The sequence below is a fragment of the Phaenicophaeus curvirostris genome, chromosome 13 (genome assembly GCF_032191515.1).
Source record: "Phaenicophaeus curvirostris isolate KB17595 chromosome 13, BPBGC_Pcur_1.0, whole genome shotgun sequence".
NCBI lineage: Eukaryota > Metazoa > Chordata > Aves > Cuculiformes > Cuculidae > Phaenicophaeus > Phaenicophaeus curvirostris.
In genome coordinates this window covers 3186304-3211266 of record NC_091404.1, presented here as the reverse complement: position 1 = coordinate 3211266, position 24963 = coordinate 3186304, and the positions used below count along the sequence as shown (strand labels likewise).

The 24963-nt window shown below is 47.4% G+C and overlaps 3 protein-coding genes across 3 annotated transcripts in view; 2 read left to right on the top strand and 1 right to left on the bottom strand.

Annotated features, from left to right (window-relative positions):
- Positions 1-24963, top strand: part of LOC138726284 (ras-like protein family member 11A-like) — a 100950-nt gene that overhangs the window by 65938 nt on the left and 10049 nt on the right. The gene's annotated exons all lie outside the window — the stretch shown is intronic.
- On the top strand, positions 441-18313 carry LOC138726245 (ligand of Numb protein X 2-like). The gene is made up of 9 exons (XM_069867834.1): positions 441-873; positions 3344-3570; positions 5371-5567; positions 6896-7264; positions 9505-9684; positions 11226-11400; positions 11575-11785; positions 14403-14561; positions 15523-18313. Exons 1-9 carry the CDS (start codon positions 473-475, stop codon positions 15656-15658), a joined length of 2055 nt encoding a protein of 684 aa, XP_069723935.1. The 5' UTR covers positions 441-472; the 3' UTR covers positions 15659-18313.
- LOC138726256 (pre-mRNA 3'-end-processing factor FIP1-like) overlaps positions 19583-24963 on the bottom strand; it is a 29978-nt gene continuing 24597 nt past the window's right edge. The window contains exons 15-16 of the mRNA XM_069867856.1: positions 23706-23864; positions 19583-20569 (exon numbers count right to left, since the gene is read on the bottom strand). Coding sequence (XP_069723957.1) covers positions 20437-20569; positions 23706-23864 — 292 coding nt within the window. The 3' untranslated portion in view covers positions 19583-20436. The remainder of the gene's footprint in view (positions 20570-23705; positions 23865-24963) is intronic.

The following is a 24963-nucleotide window of genomic DNA, read 5'->3' as shown; positions in this document are numbered from 1 at the left end:
TTTAAAGTAGTTGGTATAACGTTGAAAGCTAGAGAGAAAAATTGTCAGTTTAAAAATTGCTGTCTTTATTATCCTTTCTTTCCCTTCCCTCCCTGGATTGTTCTCCCTCAGGAACATGCAGCTTTTGTCTCAGCTTTTTTAGCTCATACGTTTGGCAGCGTTTTATCACTGGCACCTGTTGAGTAATTTAAGCTTCAGTTTATCCATGTGCTTAAACATCCTCCCGGACGAGGTCTTTGCAGTCTCTGACCCCTGGGTTGATCGGTCACAGGATTGTTGTGGGAGGAGGAACCTTAAGGGGGCAGGTGGGTTCAATGTCCCAGGGGAACTTAAGGCAGGAATACAATTTAATGTTTAATTGGTTATATCTACAGCAGGAAGTTGGCTGGAGATCTCTCTTTCTCTCCTTTCCATTAGAGTCCCTCTGTCAGGCAGTACTACGTGACAAGTTTCCTTGCTGGTGGCCCCGTGGATGCTGGCTGTGATGGCTGATCCCGTAGCAGAAGAACACGCGTCCCAAGTTAGCGAACTCTGTGGCGAATGTGGTCAGTTCCACCTCTTGCTGGACAATCATCTCTACAACTTCCAGGATGACGTGGACGATGAACTCATCTGCCATATCTGCCTCCAGCCTCTGCTCCAGCCTATGGACACCCCTTGTGGACATACATACTGTTTCAAGTGCCTTGAAAACTTCATGCAGGAGTATAACTTTTGTCCTATGGATCGGAAGAAGCTCTCTTTCCAGCAGTGCCACAAATCCAGCCTTCTAGTACGAAACCTGTTGGATAAGCTGATTGTCTTCTGTCCCTTCAAGGCTGAGTGCCAGCAGAAAATGCAGCGGTGTGAACTGGAAGCTCATCTGCAGAACAGGTGCATTCCCATTCTGTGTTGCTCCTTGTGTCGTGCTGTTTGTGTGTTGTGCTGCTGACCAGAACGAGCCGTTCTCAGAGCAGTTCTTAAACTGGGGCAAGGTGGGACGCCACAGAGGACAGAGGGTGAGGCCACCAAGGTGGGCGGGTGAGGACAGTGTAATTGTGTGTGTGCGTTAGGGAGGCCACCTCCCATGTGCCGCAGAGGCAAAGGGCGAGGCCTTCACCTGCTAGCATGTAAGTTGTCTACGGACACAAACCCTATCAAACACCTATAAATTTGTGTGTCCTGATCTGGGGCACCTGACTGAAAGTTATTATAAACGTGCTTCTTCTTGTTTCACTGGTGCAGAGAAGAAGGACAGGCACAAAATCAACACTGAAGCAAGGAATTGGGCAGAGTTGCCAGTTTAATTGGGCCAATTAACATGTGCAATACATAAGTCTTTGATCCAAATATGCAAGTCCCTCAAAGCTGCACGTTATGCAGTTGCTGAATCACCTACTTAGGATTTCATTATCTTTTCTCGTTCTTTTGCTGAGAAGAGCAACGAATGAAAAATATTTTTTTTTAATTTTTTTTTCCCCCACTTAAGGGAGACTTTTCTTGTGCTTGTCAGCAGAGATGTTTGGTGCTTCCACTGCTCTTTGAGCTGGTATTAGGCAGAATATTGTAGCTTTAAAAGAAGTGCAGGTGGCACAGAGCTCTTGCCATGGCACTGGGAGAACACTGGTACCTCCCTAGTTAATGATTGCAGAAAAGGGAGCTAAGTGCAAGCCCTGCTGCAGGTGGAAGGAGCTTGTGCTTTGTCAGAGGGCAGTGGGAAATGCAACAGGTTTGTTTCCCTTCAGCTGTTTTAGCTTTTTGTGGCAATAATATATTTTAAAAACAAGTCAGCTAGTGTGCGCGTAATAGTTACACCGAGGATACCGTTGCAGTTCCAGCCAAGGACAGATCCTTTCAGCTTTTGCTTGCCTTTGGTAGCCACAAGCTGAGAGCTTGTATTAGAACCCAGGGGAAGTAACAGAATATGCTTATGTGCCCCCTTCCCTTGATCTGTGAAAGCCTGTAATAGCTGTTTTCTTGAACTGACTCTTTGCTTGCTCTCAGGCAGGGCTGGTTGCTCAGAGTGCAGGGACAGGGCTGTGTAGCTGGGGCCAGGGCCCGTACCAGGGCTGGGCTTTCCTCTACTCTCTAAATCTACCCTGCTATCAGTAAACTTCTGTCACTCGTTAATCCCTTTGGTGCAAGAGAAGGAGGCACCCTTAAATGTTTACCTTGGAGACCTGTCTGGAAACCATATCATTCTCTTACACCTTTTGTGGTTCTTTATCTTCCGTGGGGAGGGTGTGTTCTAAAAATCCTGGCTGTTTTACCTGGACTGTGGGCATAGGCTGAAAAGAAGGAGAAAGAAATGGTACTGGGCTTTGAGTGTTCCTGTGGTTTATTTTTAAGTGAGAATAACCAGTAGCACATAACTTCAGGAAATAAGCATCTAGCAACTTTTTTTCTTGGAGGACTTCTCTGCCCTTTGCAGAATGAATTTGTTTCTCCATATTGTGGGACATGTGCACAAGTGGATCCAACAGCTTCTGTCTTTAAGTTTCAAGGTCATTTTACTGCTTGGAGAATAAATGACTAGGAATAAACCATAGGAAGTAATACTGGGATGAGACTTGTTTAGCCAGAATGTAAATAATCAAATTTAATTTGAAGAGTGACTCTGGTAAACACCCAATACTTCTCATGTCTCTGAAAGCGATGCTTTTGCATTCATTACCCTCTTCACCTGCCATCTTTTTATAAGCATTCTTGATAAAAGAGATTGATTTTCCTCTCTCAGTTTTGCTGAGATAGGCTGCATTTTGTTAAGTGTTGAATTACTTCTTAAACCTTTGCGTGCAGACTGGTCAGTGACATTATAAACTTCAACTTGCGTGCAGTCAAGCTGAGCCGTTGCCTGTGTGGATGGGAGGGGGAGAGCTGTCCGAGGGTCAGGTCTCACTCAGCACTAAAGAAAAAAACAGGTCTCGCTTGCTGCTTTTGCATGTTACTGATTTCTTAAAAACAAAACCTAGTTCAAGGCTGAGCTTTAAACTTGAGCCACTTTCTTTACATAAAGTTGTAGTCATCTCTGAAAGGTCAGAGCTAAGGATTTGCCTCTATTTTAAGAGGTATTGCTTTCTTCATTGACTGTTTGCTAGGTAAATATTTAGCAAGGGAGACTCCCATTCCTATTACATTCCCATTTTTCACTTTGCTTAATAATTTTGAAAGTAATAAAATAACAAGTCCACTCTTAAACTTGGACAAGTAGAAGCTGAAGGTCAAATGGGAAAAAATTTGGTACAAGCTTTGCAGCTGATGAACAGGCTTCTTCACATACCTTGGTCAGTCAGAGCTTGCACGTGCTAGGCTGACCACACAGGTGAAGACCAGCCACGTGCAGGCACTGACAGTCTCTCTCTAGGTGCCCTGGTTTCAAGAAATACAAATCTGAAACACAGCGGAAAAAGAACTCCATTTCCAAAGGGAAGGAAGATCCTTCTACCAAGGTGGAGACAAGCACACCCAAGGACCCAGAGGTACCAAGCAGAGAATCATCACTTGTGGCAGAAAGCTCTGCAGCTGCTGTGGTGTCACTGGGGACTGCAGAACCTGGACTGGTTAATCCAGCTTTTGAGGAGACCGAAGAAGGTGAGAGTTTGATACAGAAATGTAATTATGTAATTACCCTTTATCATATAAAAATGAGGTAATTATCTGAGGCGATTCAATTTTTAAAGTGTCCCCAGCATTCTTGGATATCCTCAACACTATTCAGCCATCAGCAGCTATTGGAGTAATCTCTGTCCTCGGCTTGTCCTTGGGCAGAAGGGAGATGCATCCGTGTGCGTTAGGTGTGGCAGGACCACAGAACTGTCAGTGCAAAACCATTTGGAGAATCTCTGTTAGACTGCAGTGAATATTTGCAGTGTTTATTGCAGAAATGAAGGAGGTCTCTGTCGATGTGAGCACTTAAAGCACTTGCAGAAGCCAAATAATTAGTAATTAGGAAATGTTCTAGGTTCTTCCTAATCTTGTTAAGAATACCCAGTCAGTTCCCTGGAGTGATTATATTTTCCTAGCACAAGTGTGTGTGTATAGTGTTAGTTTCTGGATTAATAGTTAGTCACTAAACACTTGCAGATAAAAGTAACCATCTCCGCTTCAGTACAGAACTGCTGTTGGAAGGCAGCGGCAGAGAAATCTCTGTGCCTTGTTTCACAGCTAGTATTGGTTTCTAAGCGTGCAGATGCTGGAGCTGGCAACTACTGCACCTGTGCCAGAGCTAAGGCACAGGTCAATTTAATTCTCTGGTGGCCTCTTCCCAAAGTGTGCTTGGGGCAGTTTTGCATCTCTCATGACCCAGCTGCGGTTCACCTGACAAGCAGCGTGCTTGGCTTCGTTAGAGCGATGCGCCTGCCTAAACGCTGTGGTGCTGGTTGGGTTAATATGACACGCTAACAACAACTTTCATCTTCAAAGTGTCTGAGGAGCATTGCTTAGTCTTCAATATGTTGTGAATAGGCAAACATTGCTCCTGTTTTGCAGGGGGATGGGAAAAGAGGAGGAAAGGAAATTAGGGAAGGGAAGTTGCACAGCAGAGCAGTAATTACAGCTCAGTTGTCCTCTTTTCTAATGGGTATTGTGGAATTTGGCATTTGTGATGTGTGCACTTCTGGTAGGCCAGCTGTCACAGCAGGAAAATAAACCTCTAAAGGGTAATTGAAACAGATTGAATCTTGGAGTGAGTCCAGAGGAGGCCATGGAGATGATCTGGGGACTGGAGCACCTCTCGTACAAGGACAGGCTGAGAGAGTTGGAGTTGTTCAGCCTGGAGAAGAAAAAGCTCTGGGGAGACCTTGGAGCAGCTTCCAGTGCTGAAAGGGGCTCCAGGAAAGCTGGGGAGGGGCTCTTGATAAGGGAGGGCAGGGACAGGACAAGGGGGAACAGTTTTAAGCTGCAAGAGGGGAGATTGAGGTGAGATCTCAGGAAGAAATGCTTTGCTGTGAGGGTCGGGAGGCCCTGGCCCAGGTTGCCCAGAGCAGTGGTGGCTGCCCCATCCCTGGAGGTGTTCAAGGCCAGGTTGGATGGGGCTTGGAGCCCCTGATCCAGTGGGAAGTGTCCCTGCCCATGGCAAAAAGTTAGAACTGGATGGGCTTTAAGGTCGCTTCCAACCAAAACCATTCCATCATGCTATGATTCTATAATGAAACTCTAGAAATAATAATGGAAAAGTTTTAATCCACCATGAGCTCAGAGAAGATGAGAAATGTTCTGGAGAAACTGCGAAGAAACAGGGGCTTTTCGAAGACCTCTTCTGTCCTCTCCTGATAGCTGCTTTGCCTTCACATGCTACTTTGAGCCCAGCCTGCCAGTGTAAATTTTGTGGTGCTATGTGGAGGAAAAATCTGTTAATGGGTTGGTTTTTCCCTCTTCAATTTCCACACTCAGACCTTCCCCAGAGAACCAGTCTTGTGGCTGAAACGAACACCATTGAAATTCACCGAGAAGACCCAGAGGAAGAGCTTGGGATGAGGATAGTTGGGGGTAAAGACACCCCGCTAGGAAACATTGTTGTTCAGGAAGTCTTGCAGGATTCTGTCATTGCTGCGGATGGAAGAATAGCACCTGGGGACCATATTCTTGAGGTATGTAAAACTCATTCTTCTGGGAGTCCCATTGCTTCTTTAGATCTAGATTTAGACTTTAGATCCTGGCTGGTCAAGGAGAGTTGCCTAGGAAAGCTGGGAAATCTCTCCAGCTGAGGGTCTTAAAGCAATGAGCAGACTTGTATGTCAGCAGCATTGCATATCTGCTGGGGCCAAGAGTCAGATTTTTGAGGTTCCTCTCATATTCCTAGCATATTTGATAGTTTTCCAGAAACGCAGACCATTCTGGATAAAGTAAAAAAAAATAAAAATCTGTCTGATAGACTTCACACAGTAGCATCATTTCTTTCCAAAGGACTCTGCTCTACTTAGGAAGTCCTATAATTGCTTGCTCTGCTATATTGCTTAAGCTGCATATTCTAAATGGGCAGGTCCAAAGTTTAAGACCTTGTGACTTGAAGTAAGCATCAGATATGTGATGTGAGTAATAAAGAGCACCATCCTCGTACCAGGCTGACCCAGGGCCAGATGGAGTCTCCAGATTAATCACACCATGTTACAGTGGGCTAATTGAGGCGACAGAAGCTTGTATGCAGCAGCACAGCCTACTTGCAGCAAGAACTGTTAGCACCTCCAAGCTACGGCTGCCCAGTCATTTGACAAGCCATAAAGACCTCATTATCCTGTTGAACTGTGGACTGGCAGCCCCACATACAGTAGTGGCCAATACAGTCTTTGAGTTGCTTTGTTAGATCTTAGTAACTTCTGTTTTATCCAGTTGAATTGTACATGTTTCAGTCCTAAGTGGGCTGTAAATAGGGCAGGTCCCCCACAGTAGCCCTATTAACATCCGAAAAGAGGACTGCGCGTGGTGTTACCTGACAATAGACAAAGCAAAAAGTAGCTCCTCAGAGTTACTTAGTAAAAGCATGATTAGGCTGATGATTCCAGAAGCTGTGGACCACTCTGCAGCTTGAGCATGAGGACGAGTATTATTCAGTTTGAGTCTTCTCTTCCAAGTGTGTATCGAACTCTAGAAGTTAAGGGAACCCAGTTCTGCGTTGCCATGGGATGGATGCAGTGATTTAATATTTTGCAGTCTTAGATTCGTTAGTTATGTGAGTTCTCCTGCCTTGTCCTTGTCCTCAGCTATTCACCAGCAATTATGGTCTAATTTCATCTGCTTCTTTCTGCGTTCTGCTTTAGAAAACTCTGCTGTCTAATGTGCATCAGAAGCAGCTGCCTCAGTCACAGCGTTGCACAGGGAGTCGTGCATCCTGTCTCCAACTTCGTGATGTTCCGCGCTGCGGACAGCACCTACATTATGGAGCTTCTGATTAGTGACTCTGGTTTGTTTGTCTTTCTAGGTGAATGGCGTCAACATCAGCAGTGTGACTCACTGCCAAGCTGTCTCCTTCCTGCGCCACCCAGGTCCTGTTCTCCACCTCATGGTCCTGCAGGAGAAGGGTTTTTCCAATAAGACTGCACAGCAGGATTCCACTTCTGCTACAAATCGGGAAGTGATCCACGTTACATTGATAAAGAGAGACCGATCTGAACCCTTGGGAATCAAACTGATCAGGAAGACAGATGAGGCAGGGATTTTTATTCTAGATCTTTTAGAGGGCGGATTGGCAGCCAAAAATGGAAAGCTGAGTCGCAATGACAGAGTCCTGTCAATAAATGGCCAGGATTTGAGGCAAGGAACACCTGAGGCTGCTGCGCAGATAATCCAGGTAATTTATGAGATGGTGAGGTTGTAGGGCTCATGACTCTGTGTGGATGGCAGGTTCTGACCCAAGGGCTGACGGAACACACAGGAGCAAACTGCGTTCCCTGAAATTATCAGTTTGGGAAAGTGACTTCCCTGCGGATGTGTGGGAAGCGCTGCTTCCAAGTGAAGATAAACATGAAGAGTGGGAATCCATTGTGAGTCACCACTGACGAGTCTGAAGTGAGGCAGTTGCTCATGGCATTTTAGTTCAGCTAAGGCAGTTGGATCTCTTTTGTGGTGCCATGTTAGGAGCCTTCCTTGCAGCTGAATGTTGGTATGCAGTGTGTAGATACAAGGAGAGATTAGGACAGCTGCTTGTCCTTCAAGCAAAGACATTTGCTGGGAGATGCGATAGGCTGGCAGCACAGAAGAGAACCCTTTCGACTGATCTTTCTCCCCATTTTAACCTGTGTTTGGGAAGGAAGTGTGGAAAACAACTAAACCACTAAGTGGGCAGAAGAGAAGTGGTCTCTCCCTCTCCCTTCATGATAGGAATGTGCTCCTATTGCAGGATGCCAGGTGTTTTGGTGAAAGGAATGAGAGAGAAATTTTCGGTTAAGGATTGAGGATTGTTACGTGTGCAGCAGAAATCATGTAAATCAGTTCAAATTCTTTATCTCCCTAGACGGTGACCTCCAGTTTTTGTTTTTTCCTAAAGATCCTGACACAATACATCTCATCACATACTGTTTATATCCCGGAAAGGACTTGAGGTCAACAGAGTGAGAGGGAGCCAGTTCTCTTCCTGGATATCAGCACAGGAGTGCAGTGACATGGGAGAAAAGAAAAGAAAAAGAAAAGAGCAGAGTTCCTGTACTGAGATCTTTTTTTATGTCATAGATGTGATTCCATTCTGTGGTCTCTTGGAATTTTGTTTGCATCCCATTTAGTGCTGCTCTATTTCCTTTGTAATGTGCAAGCAAAACTCTTGTATGAGGAGTCTTTCTTGATCCCACTGAAATCAGTAATCAAAGTCTCTGACTTGGCTTCAGTGGGTTTTAGGATTGAATTCCTTTTGAAGTCGTATTTGTGTAAAACTGCAACAGTCTTCCAAACGTGATCTCTGTTCATCTGAGGGCTAATTCAAATTCTCGGTTAAATGTCATTTTAACTTTGATTGCAAACCATTTTGTGGAAAAGAGTCCTTCTGCCCGTATTGTAAAGTACCATTCACAGCTATATAGATATATCTGCACAGCTATAGGTACTGTATGTATTCTGGGACCCCTGGCTGAAGGGGAGGGTGAATCTTCATCGCAGGACATGATGTTTCCAATATATTTTATTAAGACAACTTATCTGGAAAAGAAATTGCTCTACCTGAAGTGACTTTGGAGGCAAGAAGCTTTAAATTCTGTTTCAGGAAACAAAACTCATCTCTACTAGTTTAAAAAGACAAAAAGACCCAGAGCAGTTGATGCAGTCCTTCTTCCAAGGCCAGGGAATTCCCTGCTGCCAGGGAGCTGTGGCACCAGGGAAACAGAGTCCCATGTCAAGAAGAGAGAGCGGCAGCTGCACTTCTCTCTTCCATTACAGGAAACATCCCAAGTGTGCGTACGCCTTTCCTCAGTGCAGTCCTTCACAAAAAGGGTTTGCCAAACTTATCTGAGCTTACAAAACACATTAGAGCAGTAACAACAGCAAATACTCTCCCTGTATTCTGCCAAGGCCAGCTGTGCAGCTTGTTAAATGTTAGTTGGCAGCAATTTTAGACAAAAGGCCATGTCTTCAGGTACTCTGGGAAAAAAATGGGTGGAAGATGTGGAACAATAGGCATGGTGCATCAGCTGGGAGTGAAAGAGCTTGAACGAGTTTTTTTACAATAAAAGAAAAAGCAGGCAGTACTCATATCATGGGTCATCCATGAGTGGTCAACATTCTCGGTTATTTGTGCTGAAGCAGAGGAATTAATCATTGCTTTCCCTTCTCTCGTTTGGCAGTTGTAGGGGAGGAAGGCATGAGTGAAGCCTGCCTCTACTCCTGTTCCTTCTGACTAACACTTGCTAATTCCATTTTTCGTTTCACCAGAGGACTCCGTGGCTCTTCACAAAACCCCTTGTATCACATTGCACAGCCCTGTTTCAGACCCTTTGTAGAAACTCATGCCAACCCTTCTCTCTCCACAAGAAAATGACAGGGGCTGTCGATTTCTAGTTGATTTTTCCATCTGATTTATATACCCTTTTTCGTTTGGTCTGGCAGAGCACTGAATCACGAGTCAACTTTGTGGTCCTGAGGCAGCCAGGCTTACAGCTGTCAGAGCCGGTGGAAGAGGGCAGCACATCCAATAGTAGCAGCAGCAGCAGCAATGGAGGAAGCCCAGTGCACCATCGGAGACGACTAGACCAGAATCACTATAGACGAAAATCTAACTACCAGAAGGCAAGTTTTGTAAAGAGCAGCAAAATCACTGGTTATTCTTGGTCTTAGACCTATTGGTCAATCCATTACATTTGTTCTGTGATGGCAATTTGTCACACAAGACTGATGAGTAGCTCCATTTCTTCCTGAGCTGTTGAAAGGCAGGTTTGTGGCTTTTGGTACTGGACAACTGTACGTTTGTTATCTAGTGTGAAACACAGATTTAGGAAAAAATACATCAAAAATTCCTTCAAATGTCTCTAACATTGGTGCTGAAGCAGTGTTTAATCCTTCCTCGTCTGGAAAGGGCAATAGGATGTTTACCATATATGAGACACTTGACTGACTTCTCAACATCCATCAAGCACAACATGTTTGCAGATGACACCAAGCTGAGTGGTGTAGTTGCCACACGGAAAGGACGGGATGTCATCTAGAGGGGACCTGGACAAGCTGGAGAAGTGGGGCTGTGCAAACCTCATGAGGTTCAACAAGGCCAAACGCAAGGTCCTACACCTGAGCCAGGGCAATCCCCGATTTCAGTACACGATTGGGGGTGATGTGATTGAGAGCTTGTGGGTGGTGATAGGACGAGGAGGAATGGCTATAAACTGGAGAGGGGCAGATTTAGGCTTGATATAAGGAAGAATTTCTCCACCATGAGAGTGGTGAGGCACTAGGACAGGTTGCCCAGGGGAGTTGTGGCTGCCCCATCCCTGGAGGTGTTCAAGGCCAGGTTGGATGGGTCTTGGTCAACTTGATCCTGTGAGAGGTGTCCCTGCCCAAGACAGGGGTGTTGGAACTGGATGATCTTTAAGGTTCCTTCCAACCTCAACTATTCTATGATTCTGTGTTCTGAGAATGAAGTCATGCTTCTTATTTGGAGCCAGAGAACTTTATGGTACAGTAGGAGAAATTGCACGTGTTACACTGTAGGGCTCGTGTGACTTCTGTGTTGCGTCTGCCATCTATTTGCATATAACAAGAAACAGGATGAGCAAAAGGAGAATCACTAGTCTCTTGTACCTGGCAAGATTTGCTCTACATTTAGAGCTTCCATTTGAGTGAGAAAACTTGCTAAAACTGCTTAGACTTGTACTTGTAATGGCTGTCAGAAATGACTGGAGTGTGGTTCCTTGATTTATATCTTAGAACATAATTTACACATAGTTTCTCCAGTGTATGCTGTAATACCTGCTTTCACTGCAACCTGAACACGTAGTAGTCGCGCAAGAGAGTTTGATTGCTTGAAATGAATGGCCTTGAAATGAGTTGGCAGCTTGTTCCTTAGTGCAGAACTCCTCAGAGAGAGCATCTCTACAGTAAAAGAACCAGGCATCATTAGGAGAGCAGTGCCTCAGTTGCGGTGGTGTCCCTTTGGAAGTACAGGGTAGTATTTCTATGCAGAGCAAGCACAGAAGAAGCTGCCTTTGCTATCTAGCAATATTCCTGAAATGGTCTGGATCAAAGATACAAGATGGTCCGCTATCTTCTTCCAGAACTGGGCTTCCAATGTTAATTGCGTTAATGAAGCTGCATTTTGTACTGTCTTTCCTTTGTAGGACTTACCTCAGGGCTACGCAAGTCATGAAAAGACAGTTGCAATAAAAAAGGAACCAAAGGAATCTTTAGGAATAACAATTGGAGGTGGAAGGGATAACAAAAACAAGCTCCCTATCTATGTAACAAGCGTGCAGCCTATTGGATGCCTCTTCAGGGATGGCAGAATCAAGCGAGGTAAGGAGGCTCTCAGACCCTTCATCTTTTAGGAACCGTTCAGGTTTGTTTTTTTTTTTGAGCAGAAGTTAGACACTAAAGTGAGGCTGGAACAGGGTTCCACATGAGATCTTAAGGCAGAAATGGGCTTCACAGCAAGAGGTCCATAATAATCCTATCTTATTTAATCAACAGGAGATGTACTTTTGAGCATAAATGGCATTGATTTGACTCAGCTGAACTACTATGAAGCTGTCTCAGCACTGAAATCTAATGCAGCTTCCCACTCAGTTGTACTGAAGGCCTTGGAAATCGTTTCATTGAACTCAACAGAACCATCTCTGGACATCAAGGAGCAAGGATTCAGCTGGTCTCCCCTCTGGATCACCTGGCTTGGATTGCCTAGGTATGTTTGTTTGGTGACTGTACAGGGATTTGTTCAATCGCAGAGCTGATTTTCACTCAAACACTAGAAATTAATTGCTTGGTTGGTTGACTTGGGAGCAGTTCTGGTATTCTCATCTAGCTCTAAGATAGCAGAATGCCTTATTTTTCAACAAGATCACAGTATAATGAATGCATAAGAAACTTGCAATGCTTTTCACAGTATGACCAATTGTTCCTCCACTTCTGTTGGACAGTGACCTATTTCAGAAGTTCCTGAAACCCTTATTTTTCCTAGGAGAACTGACACAGACAATGAGAAGTATAGATTCGGGATTTGAGGCACTGAGTTGGCATGTAGTCAACGTAGATACAGACTGCTGAAATATCATTAACTGAAATCACTCTATCTCTTTTTGGACTGCATAACAGAAGCCAACAGATACCTGTGCCATTTTAGAGTTTTGAATGCCATTATCTCAGTTAGGAACAGGCATTCTTCCTGTCTGATTCTTTCTGGCTATCGTAATTGTGTCATCTTTAGCACGAAGCAGAAATGATTCTGAATAGTTTTTTTTCCTTCTGCAAGGCTTTCGGACTGTAGACTTATCCAGATTTTAGCAGCAGTGTGGTAAGCTCCAGATGACAGAGCAGAGGCTTTGAAAGCTTGAACTTCTGCCTCCTTCCTGGAGAGGTGAACCTCTGTCTTGCTCGCTTTTGCTATTTTGGCAAAATACATTCAGGTGGGAAAGGCAGAGTCTGTTGTCATTCCAGCTGACTGGAGGAGGATTGTGCAGGGAGTGCACATGGAGCAGTAAAGCCAAACCCTTCTGTGGGAAGCTCAGATTATTTATAGCCTTGTTTCTTGAGGCACCTGAAAGAAGAACAAATAACAATGCCTCTGTTATGTTACCTCTGTGTTACTTAGCAGCCTGTAACAAAACCACCCCAGGACAGTAGCTTTTTTTTGTCTCCAGTGACTGTAACTTGGCCAGTACCCAGCCCCATCCTCCCAGTTGCCTCCGCTTCCCCAGGGAATCACCCTGTCTGTTCTGGGCAGGCCTGGGGCGAACTGGCCAGAGCTGTACCTGGACAGCCCAAACCTGAGTGCAAACCCTCAGAGGCTGGCTGGTGTTTGTTCCTCGTGTGTGCTCCTGTGGTGAAGTAGAGCAAGGCAAAACCCAGCTGGACTTTCTTTCTTCTTCCTTTTCCAGTTTATTTGGCTATCTGGCAGCTTGCAGCTTTACCACACTTTCTGCTACGTGGACTGGAGTCCACTCTTTGCTCTTCGGTCACCTTTCATTTCAAGAGCATACTGACGTTACCTGCCATTTAATGCACTGCTTGAAATTCTATGGCTGCTGGTATTAACGTTGGCTCCCCTTCATTTATCGGTTACTGCACCTTGCTACTGAAGCGAAGAACAATGGTTTTGGATAACGTTTCTCCTCTTCAGTCTTCTTTTCTTACGCTGACCTGAATTTGTCTGCCATTCTTCTATGAGTGTGAGGGTGGTTAGGAGGCACAAAGCAAGGTTATATCATTTCAGGATCTGACAAAATCTTCTTCCTTGTTTCTAGTACTAAAAATGGTGCAATTCTTGTGCTCCCTCACTCATTTTCCCATCTGCTCACAGTAAGACCTGGTAGCAATTAGTTGGATGTCCATAGAATGAATGTTTTCCCTAAAGCCACTAAGAATCTGCCTTTTTCAGCTAAGCAGCGTATCTATATTTGACATTGTAGCTGCCACAAACAACTTATTTTTAATTATTGCTGAGAATCCGTGAACTGAAATGGCACCCTTGTTTGTCACCTGGGAATGTTCAGGGTGCTTCTGTGCTAGCACTTCAGTTTGGCTCAGGAATGCACTCTGGAAGCGAGAATCCCAGTTATCCTCAGTTGCTGTTTTAGCTCACATTGCAGAGAGGTCTTGACCAGCCCAAACTGGGTTCCTTTCAAATGGGACTAAACTGCTGCAGAAGAAGGCTCACTGCACTCTGGCACGAACAGACACAAACACTAGATTACAGAAAATCCTGGAAATGTACCAAAACCTGACCTTGAGTCCTCAAGACCAGTTGTTCCGCTTGGGTCTGTTCATTTTTGGCTGCCCTGCTAAAGCCTCGGTGGGCTAAAAGCTTTTGCAGTACAACATGGAACTTCACAGCTTATTGCTGATGGCACAGGCTGTTTTGGTTTTGGGTATAAACTGGAGAGGGGCAGATTTAGACTAGATCTAAGGAAGTATTTCTTTACTGTAAGAGTCGGGAGGCCCTGGCCCAGGTTGCCCAGGGAAGCTGTGGCTGCCCCATCCCTGGAGGTGTTCAAGGCCAGGTTGGATGGGGCGTGGGCAGCCTGATCCAGTGGGAGGTGTCCCTGCCCATGGCAGGGGGGTTTGGAACTGGATGGGCTTTGAGGTCCCTTCTAACCTCAACTATTCTATGATTCTATGTGAGAATTATCCCTTGAACTTGCCCTGCAAAGGGGTTGCCTCAAGTCCTTAAAAAAGGAAGATAAATATGAGGCTGTTACACAGCTGTGCTTTCTGCGAGGAGAAACATCAGCTTCTGGCCAGGCGGTTTTCCTTGGGGGACGCTCCTAAGCATTCTCTGGTTTTGACTGTGCCTGTCTCCGCAGCTACCTTCACTGCTGTCAGGATATCGTCCTTAGTAAAGGAAACCTGGAGAGCTGGGGCTTCAGCATCGTTGGAGGCTTTGAGGAAAGCAAAGGCAATCAGCCATTCTTCATCAAAACCATAGTGCCTGGGACTCCTGCCTTCCGAGACAGGAAACTGAAGTAAGTATGAGGTGCCCTGTGGGTCTGTGTGTCTGAGCACTACCAGTACTCAGGGCAGCGTTTTACTGCTCTACCCTTATCACTAGCGGAGCGAAACATTCATCACTGCTGATTCTTAGACCCTCGCTCACACACTTACTTGCGCACTGTTACTAAATCCTATGTTAGAGGGTTTTGGTTTCTCTGTAAAGGTGCAATTAAAAGGAATTAACAGTTACGTTTTAAAAGGCTGTAAAGGTTTTAATTGAGTAATTAGATAAAAGTAGAAAGGGGATGTTTGAGGTGAGTCTTGGAGGTTCCAGAGAACACAATCTCCTGAATTAGGAAAAGTATCCCAGTGGAAGAAACAAAAGCCCTCCTTTGTGGGAAACCGAAAACAAGCTTTGCTGACCTGGTTAGTAATTGTGGTGAGTGCCTCAAGTGTGGCAAGTGCAGGTGCAGCGCTGTAGACAGGAGAAGTGAGGCTGCTGTCTTGAGGGGACACAGTTTCAGTGCAGGGAGCTGGGCTTTGCTCCCCTGGAAATGGTGTGAAAGAGCAGAGCGGGGCCAGAGCCTTGGTGTGAGGGGTTTCCGTCTGAGTGCCAGGACAGTGGCTTGGTGTGCCACACCGGCAGGACTGGAACCTCTGCTCTGCTGCTTCAGTGCCGTGAGCACTTCCCCTCAGCGAGTGACAGTCATGATGTGATGACCGTGTTTATCAGCACAGATCTGTTTTCTCTAACTTTTTCCCCTGCTGCCCGGCCAGCTGGTCACACTGCTGGTGACCTTCCCTGCTGTGTCACTCGAGGACCAGTAGCGTCCTCCTCCTCCCTTGCCCTCTTTAACTCAGAAATGAAAAAGTTGCTTCAACGAGGAGTTGATGGCCATAGCTCAGGGCATGCTAGGTGACCTCGGGGGTCCTGGGATACAGCATTAACACTTTAATAAGTCTTGATAAGCATGTTTCCTATCTTCTCATTAGGTGTGGTGATGAAATAGTGGCAGTAAATGGAGTGCCAGCGATAGGAATGAGCAACTCGGAACTCATCCCAATGCTGAAGGAGCAAAGGAACAAAGTCACGCTTACTGTGGTGTCCTGGCCAGGAAGCCTTGTGTGAAAGCTCAAGTGAAACACACCACAGGTGCAGGTATTGGACCTCAGTTGGCCATCACACAGAGCTCAGCCTGTGGTGGATAAAGCGAGGGAATGCTGAACTCGTGCTGCACAGCGTATTGCCATGCAAGACTGTTGGTGTCCTCTTTGCAGGCAACATTTCTTGACCGTGCTGAGATTATCAACAAATCTGGTTGTTGGACTCAAAGTAACGGGTAATCTGAACAGTTGTTGTAGCTTCCTGGGCTCATTAAAGCCCTTCAGGATTGCTGTGGCAGAGAAAGCTTTTTCCAGTGTTCCCCTACAAGTTGCCTTTGAGGTGCGTGCCTCAGTTTTGGGGCTCTGCTCTCCATTCAGTGGTTTGAACAGGATAAAACAGGTATGACTGTCATTTCTCTGCTTGTTTAATGCTGATCTCTGAATCGGTCATGTTATATGTGCGGTTAAAAGCCACTAATAAATCTGTAAGGGGACCCAGTCAAGCGGTTCTATAGCTCCCAGTCTCGATATTGTAAGGTTACTGACATCTAATGAATGTGTTTATACATCCAAAAAAACCCTTTTAACTCTCTTAGCTGAAGAGCTGCGTGGTGAGCTGTGTGGGCCTGTGTGAAGGTCCTATCACCAGGCAGCTATTGTGAATCACGATTTAGGATCCTGCCGACTATGCCAGTTTGTCATAAATGGGTGACTTTGACAGTGGTTCTTCAAGCAGTCTAAGGTGTCAGAAGTGGTTTCACTGTTTAAGTCATACTCTTACCACATCGTATTTCAGAGTCTGATAGCGAGGTTCACTCTGCTGCACAAAGGATGCAGCAAGGACTCGAAATTACCAAGACAAATCACAAAATTATGCAGGATATCAGACGCTTACCAAAGACCTGCTGTTGTGAAAGACCCCTCAGCCTTGAGGAGCACCCTGGAGTGTTCCTGTGCCAGGGGAGCTCAGCACCACGCAGCCAGCCCCTTGGCAGGGAGAGCCCCAGGCAGGCTCCCTCAGGGAGGATTTATGGGATAAAGTGGCTTGCAGTCAAATTACATGCGATGGAAAAGGCCTGGGCGAGACTCTTTGTCCACACAACCTCCTTTGTTCCTTGATAAAGGAGCTGTGGAAGAGCCACCCGCTGTTCGTGTGTTAATCGCATGGTTGGTGCTCCAAACTCATCTGCCTCTCTGCCCACTGTGTCCCTCTTCTGTGGGCCTTGAACAGAACAGGCTGGAATGAGAGGAGTTTGCAGCCTGGTTATGGCTCAGGCCTTCTCCTCCTTTGGAGAGAAACTGCTGGCCAGGTTGGTTAATGAGTGTATCTCTCACAGTAGCCAGAGATAAGGCACTTGTTTAATTTTCATCCCCTTCCTCAGGCTGGCTTCCCTGGTTTTAGGACTTGACAAAATGACTGGCTTTTCCCACAGAAGGGAGATCATTCTGTAAACAGGTGTTACAAGAAACCTCTGTCCTGGGATGCTGCCTTACTTGTATGAGTTCCTCCGTGATGAGATGGAGTATTAAGGCAGGTTCTGGGGCAGGATGTACCCCACACGGCACCTGCACTGGCAGGCACTGAGATGAGCTCCAGCAGTTCTGCTCGTGTCCCTCCTGCAGCCGGAGCAAGCGCTCACCTCTCTGGAGCAGGATAAGCTCAACGAGTTGTAATGACTGTGTGAGATCCCTCTGGAGGGACCCTGTGTGCCTGGCCAAATCCACTGTAGAGCTAAAATTTGGAATAAAAGAACTGAACCCAAGGCAGGTTGGTTTGACCTACGATGCCTTGCCAAGCTCCCACCTGGCCAGTGCACATGAAACAATTCCTGCTTCTTAAGGTTGTTAATCAGCAGTAGAAATGACAGGTCTTTCTCCAACCAGGTTGCAGTGAGCACTATCTTTCCTCTTATGCTGCTTCTGCTGCAGCTTTTATGGGCCAGCTTAGAATACTGGAACGAGAGGAGTTTCTCTCCCCTGGGCAGAGGCTGCCTAGAAGGAATGTTTAATTCCCTGTTGCTGTAACTGACTGCAGGTCCCTGCCCGTCACTGTCGAAGCTTTTCTTAGGGCCGGCTGCTCTGTAATCTGCTGTTCCTGCAGAGCGGAGCCGTTCCTCACCGGGTGACGCAGGTGCTCACGCACGGTTACCTTCCCTTCCTTTGGCTGGTACGTGGCAGAGCCTGTGATTGCGATCTGAAGCTTCCCTGGCACACGGTGCAGCTGCTTTGGCTGGGTGATAAATTCCCCTGTGGCCAGCAGAAACAGGATGTGGCCAGCTGGGCTCTGGCACTTTTGTCCTGTTGTTCCTACTGAATGCTGAGAGCAGGCAGGAGTCAGAAAGCCTGTGGAAAATGAGGCACTGGGCCTGTCTGACACAAAGGACACGCAGACCTGAAGCAATGTTGGTCTCTTTTCAATCAGCGTGCAGAATCAGTGCCTGGTCGGGGACAGTAAATGTTTCTGTAGATGGAGAAGGCAATTCCTGCTGAGCAGCCCCACCTGTCACTTGTGGGCTGTGCAGATGGGTTTTGCAGTGTGGTTTTTACTATTACTCCATCTCGTTTCAAGGTGCCTTCATCTTCACCAAACTGTCTTAGCGATGTAAGCATTTCCAAGATCAGCGTGTGAAAAGATGTTGAATTTGTTTTGATGCCTTTATAAATTATTGTGATATTAATCAAAGACATGGGATCCTGGGTGTGTTTTTACCATTTCCTCCCCTTGTATCAGCTGCTACTGTCACCAGAACAGGTCACCTTGGCACCAGACCCTTCTCAAACAAAATGACCTTGTAAAAGAGCACAGTTGTCTTCTGCTTCTCTGGGGAAAGGGCTGGACTGTCCTACGGCTGTGACTGGGAAGAAGACCTGGGAAAAAGGAAACCCAGCCCCACTTCCCTTGCTGGGGAGTGCCTGGGCTGCAGAGCTACCCCAGGGACTAAAGCAAGCTTTATTTAATGAGGCTTAACTCCCCGACTGAGTGTGCTGCATGACACAGCCACTCCAGGACAATGCTGAGGCTGCTGCTGCTCCCAGAGGAGCTTCATGTCCGAGCTGGGGCTGTTTTAGCTTATGGTGTGACTCCTCTCGCAGTGCAGGCAGCACAGAACAGCCCTGGCTGCAGGGCCAGCGTTTGATGATCTAGGAGCCATCATTGCCAGTTACTGTGTGCTGCACAACAGCAATGGAGTCAGCCCCTCTCCTCCTTCGTGCTGTGCCTCTCGCGTGCTGGCAGGAGTTGGACTGGCCTGAGATTCCTTCTCTCCACTTGGAGCTGGCTGGCACTTAGGTAATGAGATTTGCGAAGTGCTCATCTCCGGCTCTCAGCAATGCTCAGCACCTGGGGACCCTCTCTCCTCTCCAGCTTGGGTCCCAGACAAACGCTGATGCCACCAGTCCAAGAACCGGCTCTGGAAGCAGAGGGTCTTTGCGCAGCAGACAAATGTGGTTTCCACAGGGCAGGCACCAAACAGTTTTGATTTCTCCCCTGCCCAGGCCCTGCCACAAATGGATAAAAGGTTCATCCCAAGTTCCCATAAGCTCCTGGGCAATCCCAGCTGAAACCAACCACCCAGGCCCTGGAGCTGGGGCAGGAGCAGGGGCTCCTGAAGCTGCCTCAGGGTGACTGATAAGAGATCCATATCCCAAACCCTGGTGTTCCACCACAACTCTGATGTGGCTGCAGCGGGAGGGATACTGTGAAGCCCAATTCCAGGCTCTGCCCTTTAACTCTGGTTGGGTCCACACCCATCTCCCAAAACCTGTTTAAAAAGCTACATTCAAAACCAAACAAAACCCCCACTCTTTTTTTCTCCCTGCAGGGTTTGCAGGCGATGGCTCAAACGCTGTCACACAGAGCGTCACTGTTGCGCTGTACCGGCTCTGGTCTCTCACGCCAAGCTTCATGTGACACCTGGACATGCACGATTACAATACAAAAAAACCCATGTAGAATTTCAGAACCGTACTATTTTATAGCAAAGATTTAAGACAGTTTTAAATAACAAGTCAAAGTAGTGGAAGATACTTAAAAAAGTTAGTCAGAACTAACTAAAGAGAAACTCATGCTCGTCCTACAGGTCCCCCGCCGGCTTCCCGCTTAGGTGGAAACAGGATGGAACTATTTTTGCAATGGATAACAAAAAAAGCTGGGGTTGAAGTCTCTGCACACACACACCAGCTTCTTGGAGCTGTCAGAGCACAGCAGGACCCTGCAGGAAAAGCAGCTCCTCCTCACGTGCTGCCTGCTGGCCAAGGAGGAACCAGAAGAAGTTTTTGTAGCTACAAAGGAATTTATTTGGGGATGAGACTTTTCACTACTAGACGCCAGGCTCTAAGCTGGCTCTCAGGATCTAAATCACACTTTTCTTTGGACAATAAATTTCAAGTTGCACTTACTGTCCTATTTTTGAAAACGGAATGACGATGACAAAAAAAATAACCAAAACCTATCACCTAAATGCGTTAGTTTCAGCTGAAGCCATCTTCCATCAGAAACCATAGGATCTGATACAGCACAGTTCTCCCTAGGGATGTGTATGAATAGCTCAGTGCTCTGTATTCTACAACTGCTGGATTTTGTCTTGTATCAAAAAAAACAACACAAAAAAAAATAGAAGGAAAAAAAAAGGTTTAACTGCCTGTGCAGCCTCGGCTCCGACAACCACCCCGTGCTGCACCGCTCGCCCAGAGTCAGCCTCGCCTCCTGGGGGAAAACATCAGCAACCCCCAAAGCACAACAGCACGGCTGCCACGCTGGTTCCAAAGGAGTGAGCTCCACCTGAGGGCTGGCAGCGGCTGAGGTTACTCCTTGGCATCCTGTTCCTCTCCCTCCTGGGCGCCGTCTTCACTGGCCTCCTTCTCCTCTTTGCTCCGCTTGTTCTTTTTGTGCTTGTGGCGCCGATGGCTCTCGCCCTCCTCGCTCTCGTGTTGCTTGCTGGGGTGGGGAAGGAAAGGGAGCAGAAAGTTACGTTGGAGGCTGCGTCAGCACAGAGAGACCCAAACACACTGGCTCAACGGCAGCTGTGGGGACAGAGCACTCAGATCTGACAGGTCAGGAGAGCTGAGGGCATCACCGAGCTGCTGAAAGGCTTCATTGTGTTTTCTTGGGACAATCTGCTATCAGCTGTGGCTGCAGCAAGGGCAGGTTATGGAAACCACTGGAGGTGGCTGCGTTACACCCCGTGCTGCCTCAGCACAGCAGAACTGCTGTCAGAAGAATCACAGAACAATTTGGAAGGGTCCTTAAAGCCCATCCATTTCCAACCCCTGCCATGGGCAGGGACACCTTCCACTGGATCAGGGGCTCCAAGCCCCATCCAACCTGGCCTTGAACACCTCCAGGGATGGGGCAGCCACAGCTTCCCTGGGCAACCTGGGCCAGGGCCTCCCCACCCTCACAGGAAAACATTTCTCCCTAAGATCTCATCTCAATCTCCCCTCTTTCAGCTGAAAACCATTCCCCTCATCCTCTCCCTGCCCTCCCTGATCTAGAGCCCCTCCCCAGCTTTCCTGGAGTCCTGTTAAGTACTAGAAGCTGCTCTAAGGTCTCCCTGCAGCCTTCTCTTCTCCAGGTTGAACAACCCCAACTCTTTCAGCTTGTTCTTGTATGGGACATCCCTGTGTCTTTCCCACTCTTAAGGGAGCTCTTAACAATTCTGACACATCTCAAGCTTCAATGTGAAGTTCTGAGGCTGCTGAGAGAAAGAGGAGTCCTAAATCTGAAAGTTGAAAACTTTCATTCCTCTGAACAGCCATGGACTGGAGGAAAGAAAGGGACTTTTCCAACCTGGTGATTGATTCCATGACTGATGTAGCTAGAGAAATGTGGCTTTCCTAAGGGCAGGCAGAGCCTGTTTCTGCTTCTGTTCACTCATAAATGACCTGGCATTTCACTAGCTTTGTGCTTTAAAGCCTCTCTGCCTCCTCACCCCATGCCATTTTCCAGATGCAGCTGGATTTCTGTGATGTGGGACTAACTCTGACCAGGCTGTTTGTGCCTCCGAGCCCTGCACCTCCAGAGCCAGCGGCACGCACAGTGCCCCTGACACAGCCCACAGCCCCCAGGATCCGCATCGGCCTCCTGTCAGGGGAGGAGGGGAGCTCTGGCTTTGTCCACTCTGGCTCTTGCCCCTCCTGGGAGGAGATCTGCTGCTGCTTTTCAAACACGCAGTGATTTGTCCTCACAAGCTGAAATCTGAGTCAGGTCTCTAGTGCTGGCCATGTGGGAAGGTGGGAGAATTCAAATAGAGCACAAAGGACAGGAAAATGCAGACAAATTGATCGCAGGGAGACGTACGGTGACACTGTACGGACACCCGGCTCCATCCCTGCCATAGCTGGAACACTGGGTCAGTGGCAGAGGCACCAAACTGGCTGAAACACTGACATTCTGGCTGGAAAGCTCCTGGCTCCAAGTAGTTTTCTGACTTATTTAATAGATGGTTTTAGAGTCATTAGAATAAGAAAACAAAAAGGCCACTGGCTCTCCTCCCCACATCTCCAGCCGCCGTGTGGACAGCAGGGCAGTGGAAGCTCACACTTGCACAACAGGACTCGCCTTCCGTACTTAAGTCAGTGCCAGTGATTCCCTTCAGCCTGGTCAATTCGAACTGGAAGCTACAACAAAACCCTTTCCTTCCTTCTGCAAATGCCTTCATCAGGCTCAGATCTCCAAGTGCGTCAGGAGGGACTCTGATACGCACTCTCTGTGGCCTGAAACAAACAGGAGCCCTATGTTTGCTTCAGCTAACAAATGCTTCCATCCTACTGCTTTCAGCAAGACAGAGCATCTGTGTGGTTTAAGGAGCAGTGGAAAAGTCACCTCGCTGTCACTTCCTGCAGCAGCCCAGGTTCTGTAAACCAAGCTCTCTGCCACGGCTCTGCTGAATCCCATCCTGTTCACACACTCAGGCATCTGACACTGGATTTGGACGCAGAGGAAGCTGAGAAATCACCCTTAAAGCTATTGGCTCATTAGGCTGGAATCGGCTCGGCTTCCACTTCGCTCCTGATTACAGCCCTGGCCTTTCTTCCCAGCCCTTCAGCAATCAGTCCTGTCTTGAAAAGGTATTCAATTATCTCCTTAAGGATGAGAACAGCCTCTCACCGCCAGTTGCTAAGCAGGAGTTATTCTGATAGCAATTACCTGTAGTAATTACCTACAGAGCTGACAGGAATTTCACCTAAGGAGGAAGTCAAAGCACCAAAAATGAAGAGTAAGAGCAAGGCTGCTCAAGTCACCCCTGTTCTTTTGCTGGAAGAACGCTCTCACAGGAAGATCACCTGTAGCAAATACACCTTTTCCAGAAAAGCTGGGGTTTTAGGCCATCCTGCCTTGCTCCAGGCTTTCACCTTTGTCCAGATCATCATTAACCTCACTACCAGAAGCGCTGGGCATGGAGCTCTGACCAGGTTGTGCTCAGCCTCCTGCTCCAAGGGGAAATTTCAGGTTACAGGCTGAAGAAACCTCTTCTGCACACCACACACTACCAAAAGTTCACGCTTCTGTTATGGGTTTGTGTTTTACTTTGCATGTACTTTCTCAACAGCAGGAGTTATGCCATTCTGATGTTTAGCACAAGTTAACCTCTCCTTTGTCAATCAGTGCTGCGATCTTGTTGGCAATGAATCCACATCTTACCAATACCTTACAAACACCGAGGAATCCTCTCCCTACGACAGAGTTCTGCCTCCTGCCCAGGTAATGCGCCTACGAGTGTTTCCTCTACCTGGGCGTCACGCCTCAGGCCTTCAGCAGTTCGTGGGATGCCAGCATGACCCCAGGTGGCAGCTCACCGAGAACACAGAAGCAAAGAATCATGGAATCCCTAGGTTGGAAAAGACCTTTGAGATCATCAAGTCCAACCGCACCTGTCCATCATAACCCTAAGCACTTCGTGTCCCTGTTTTTTAAATACCTCCAGGGATGGTGACCCAACCACCTGCCCGAGCAGCCTCTGCCAGTGCTTGATAATCCTTTCAGTGAAGAAGTTTTTCCTCATGTCTGGAACATCAAGCATGGTGAGGTGTGTGCTCACCAGCAGCCCCGTCTGACCCTAGACGGCTCTTACCGTCTTGAAGACTTATGCTTGCTGCTCTCCTCCTTGTCCCTGTGCCTGCGCTCTCGGTGACGATCCTCTCGCTCCCTGCTGCGATCTCGACTCCGGCGGTAATCTCGCTCAAAGTCGTAGCTGCGCTCTCGGCTGTAGTAGCGGTATCGTTCGTCGTCACTTAAGAAGAGAAAGGAGAAGTGAGGCAGAGGAACACAGCACTTCTGGACCTGAAGGTCAGGAGCCACGTTCACAGGACTGTAGAAAGACGTGCTCACCAGCAAAATCTGTCACCTCGTGCTCTCTCAACAGGCTGGGGCATTCACAGTGCTCCTGAAACACCTGTAACAATGAGGAGCTGCTGCTGCTTACCGAGCCCAAGCTGCAACCCAGTCTCTAACCACAGAGAAGTAACTTTCTCTCTCTGCCCATTCCATAGCTTGTAACCCTCCACTCGACCACCACGGCTTCCTCCCCTGCCTCTCAAGGCAAAGGCTTTACAAAATCTTTTCTCTGGATTTGCCAAGGGAGTAACTTAGCAGCAAGCATGGGGCCAATGTTTCAGGGATTTTGCCTTCACGTTCCTCCTGGAATATGTCCAAGACATCCAGCTGCCCTGTTCAAACCCAGCCGGCACACTCCTCTTCCCATTCTGCCTCCCCTGGAGCTGGGTTTTACCTCACAGAACTCTAATGTCCCACATAATGTGCAATTCTCTTGTGTGAGTCAGACTAAGGGACTGTTTTCTTCCCCATAACTTGAAAAACTCAAATTGCGAGTGTAGCTGACATGGTCTTTCTACAGACCTTGATCTGCTCAAGGCGCCTCATTCAGTCCATACAGAGAGTTGGGCACGGCACGCTCCGAATTGAGATAGAGCCCACGCTCCCTTTCCCTCTGCGTCTCATAGTCCCTATTCAACTTCTGAAAGCCAAAATCTACAAGTCCCACTGTGTGAAACAATATTTCAGACTGAGAGGAAGCCTGAAACATGGTCCCAACCAACTCTCAAGGGAACAAGCTGGGCCAGTGTCCAATATCCACCACCTGCAAGTGCTCCACGGGACTCGCAGAGCATGCTCCTCGCCTGCTTTGTCAAGCACCATCCTAGAGGTCAGCGCACGCAAAAGCACCGAGAAATGCTAACAACGGACTCAGGAGCGCATGAGCCTGCCCAGGAAGCCTGGGAGCCCGGGCTCCTCCAGCTGCACCAAGTCTGTCTCCTGCTCTGTTCCCCACTCTCATCCCCAGTGCCCACGAGCTTGTAAGAAAATAAAAC

What these genes read in the sequence shown, in the direction of transcription:
- LOC138726245 (XM_069867834.1), top strand. Translation starts at nt 473, where the DNA reads ATGCTGGCTGTGATGGCTGATCCCGTAGCAGAAGAACACGCGTCCCAA. An exon ending in TTTTGAGGAGACCGAAGAAG is followed by an intron (nt 3,571 to 5,370) that starts GTGAGAGTTTGA and finishes TTCCACACTCAG; the next exon opens with ACCTTCCCCAGAGAACCAGT. An exon ending in CTGGGGACCATATTCTTGAG is followed by an intron (nt 5,568 to 6,895) that starts GTATGTAAAACT and finishes TTGTCTTTCTAG; the next exon opens with GTGAATGGCGTCAACATCAG.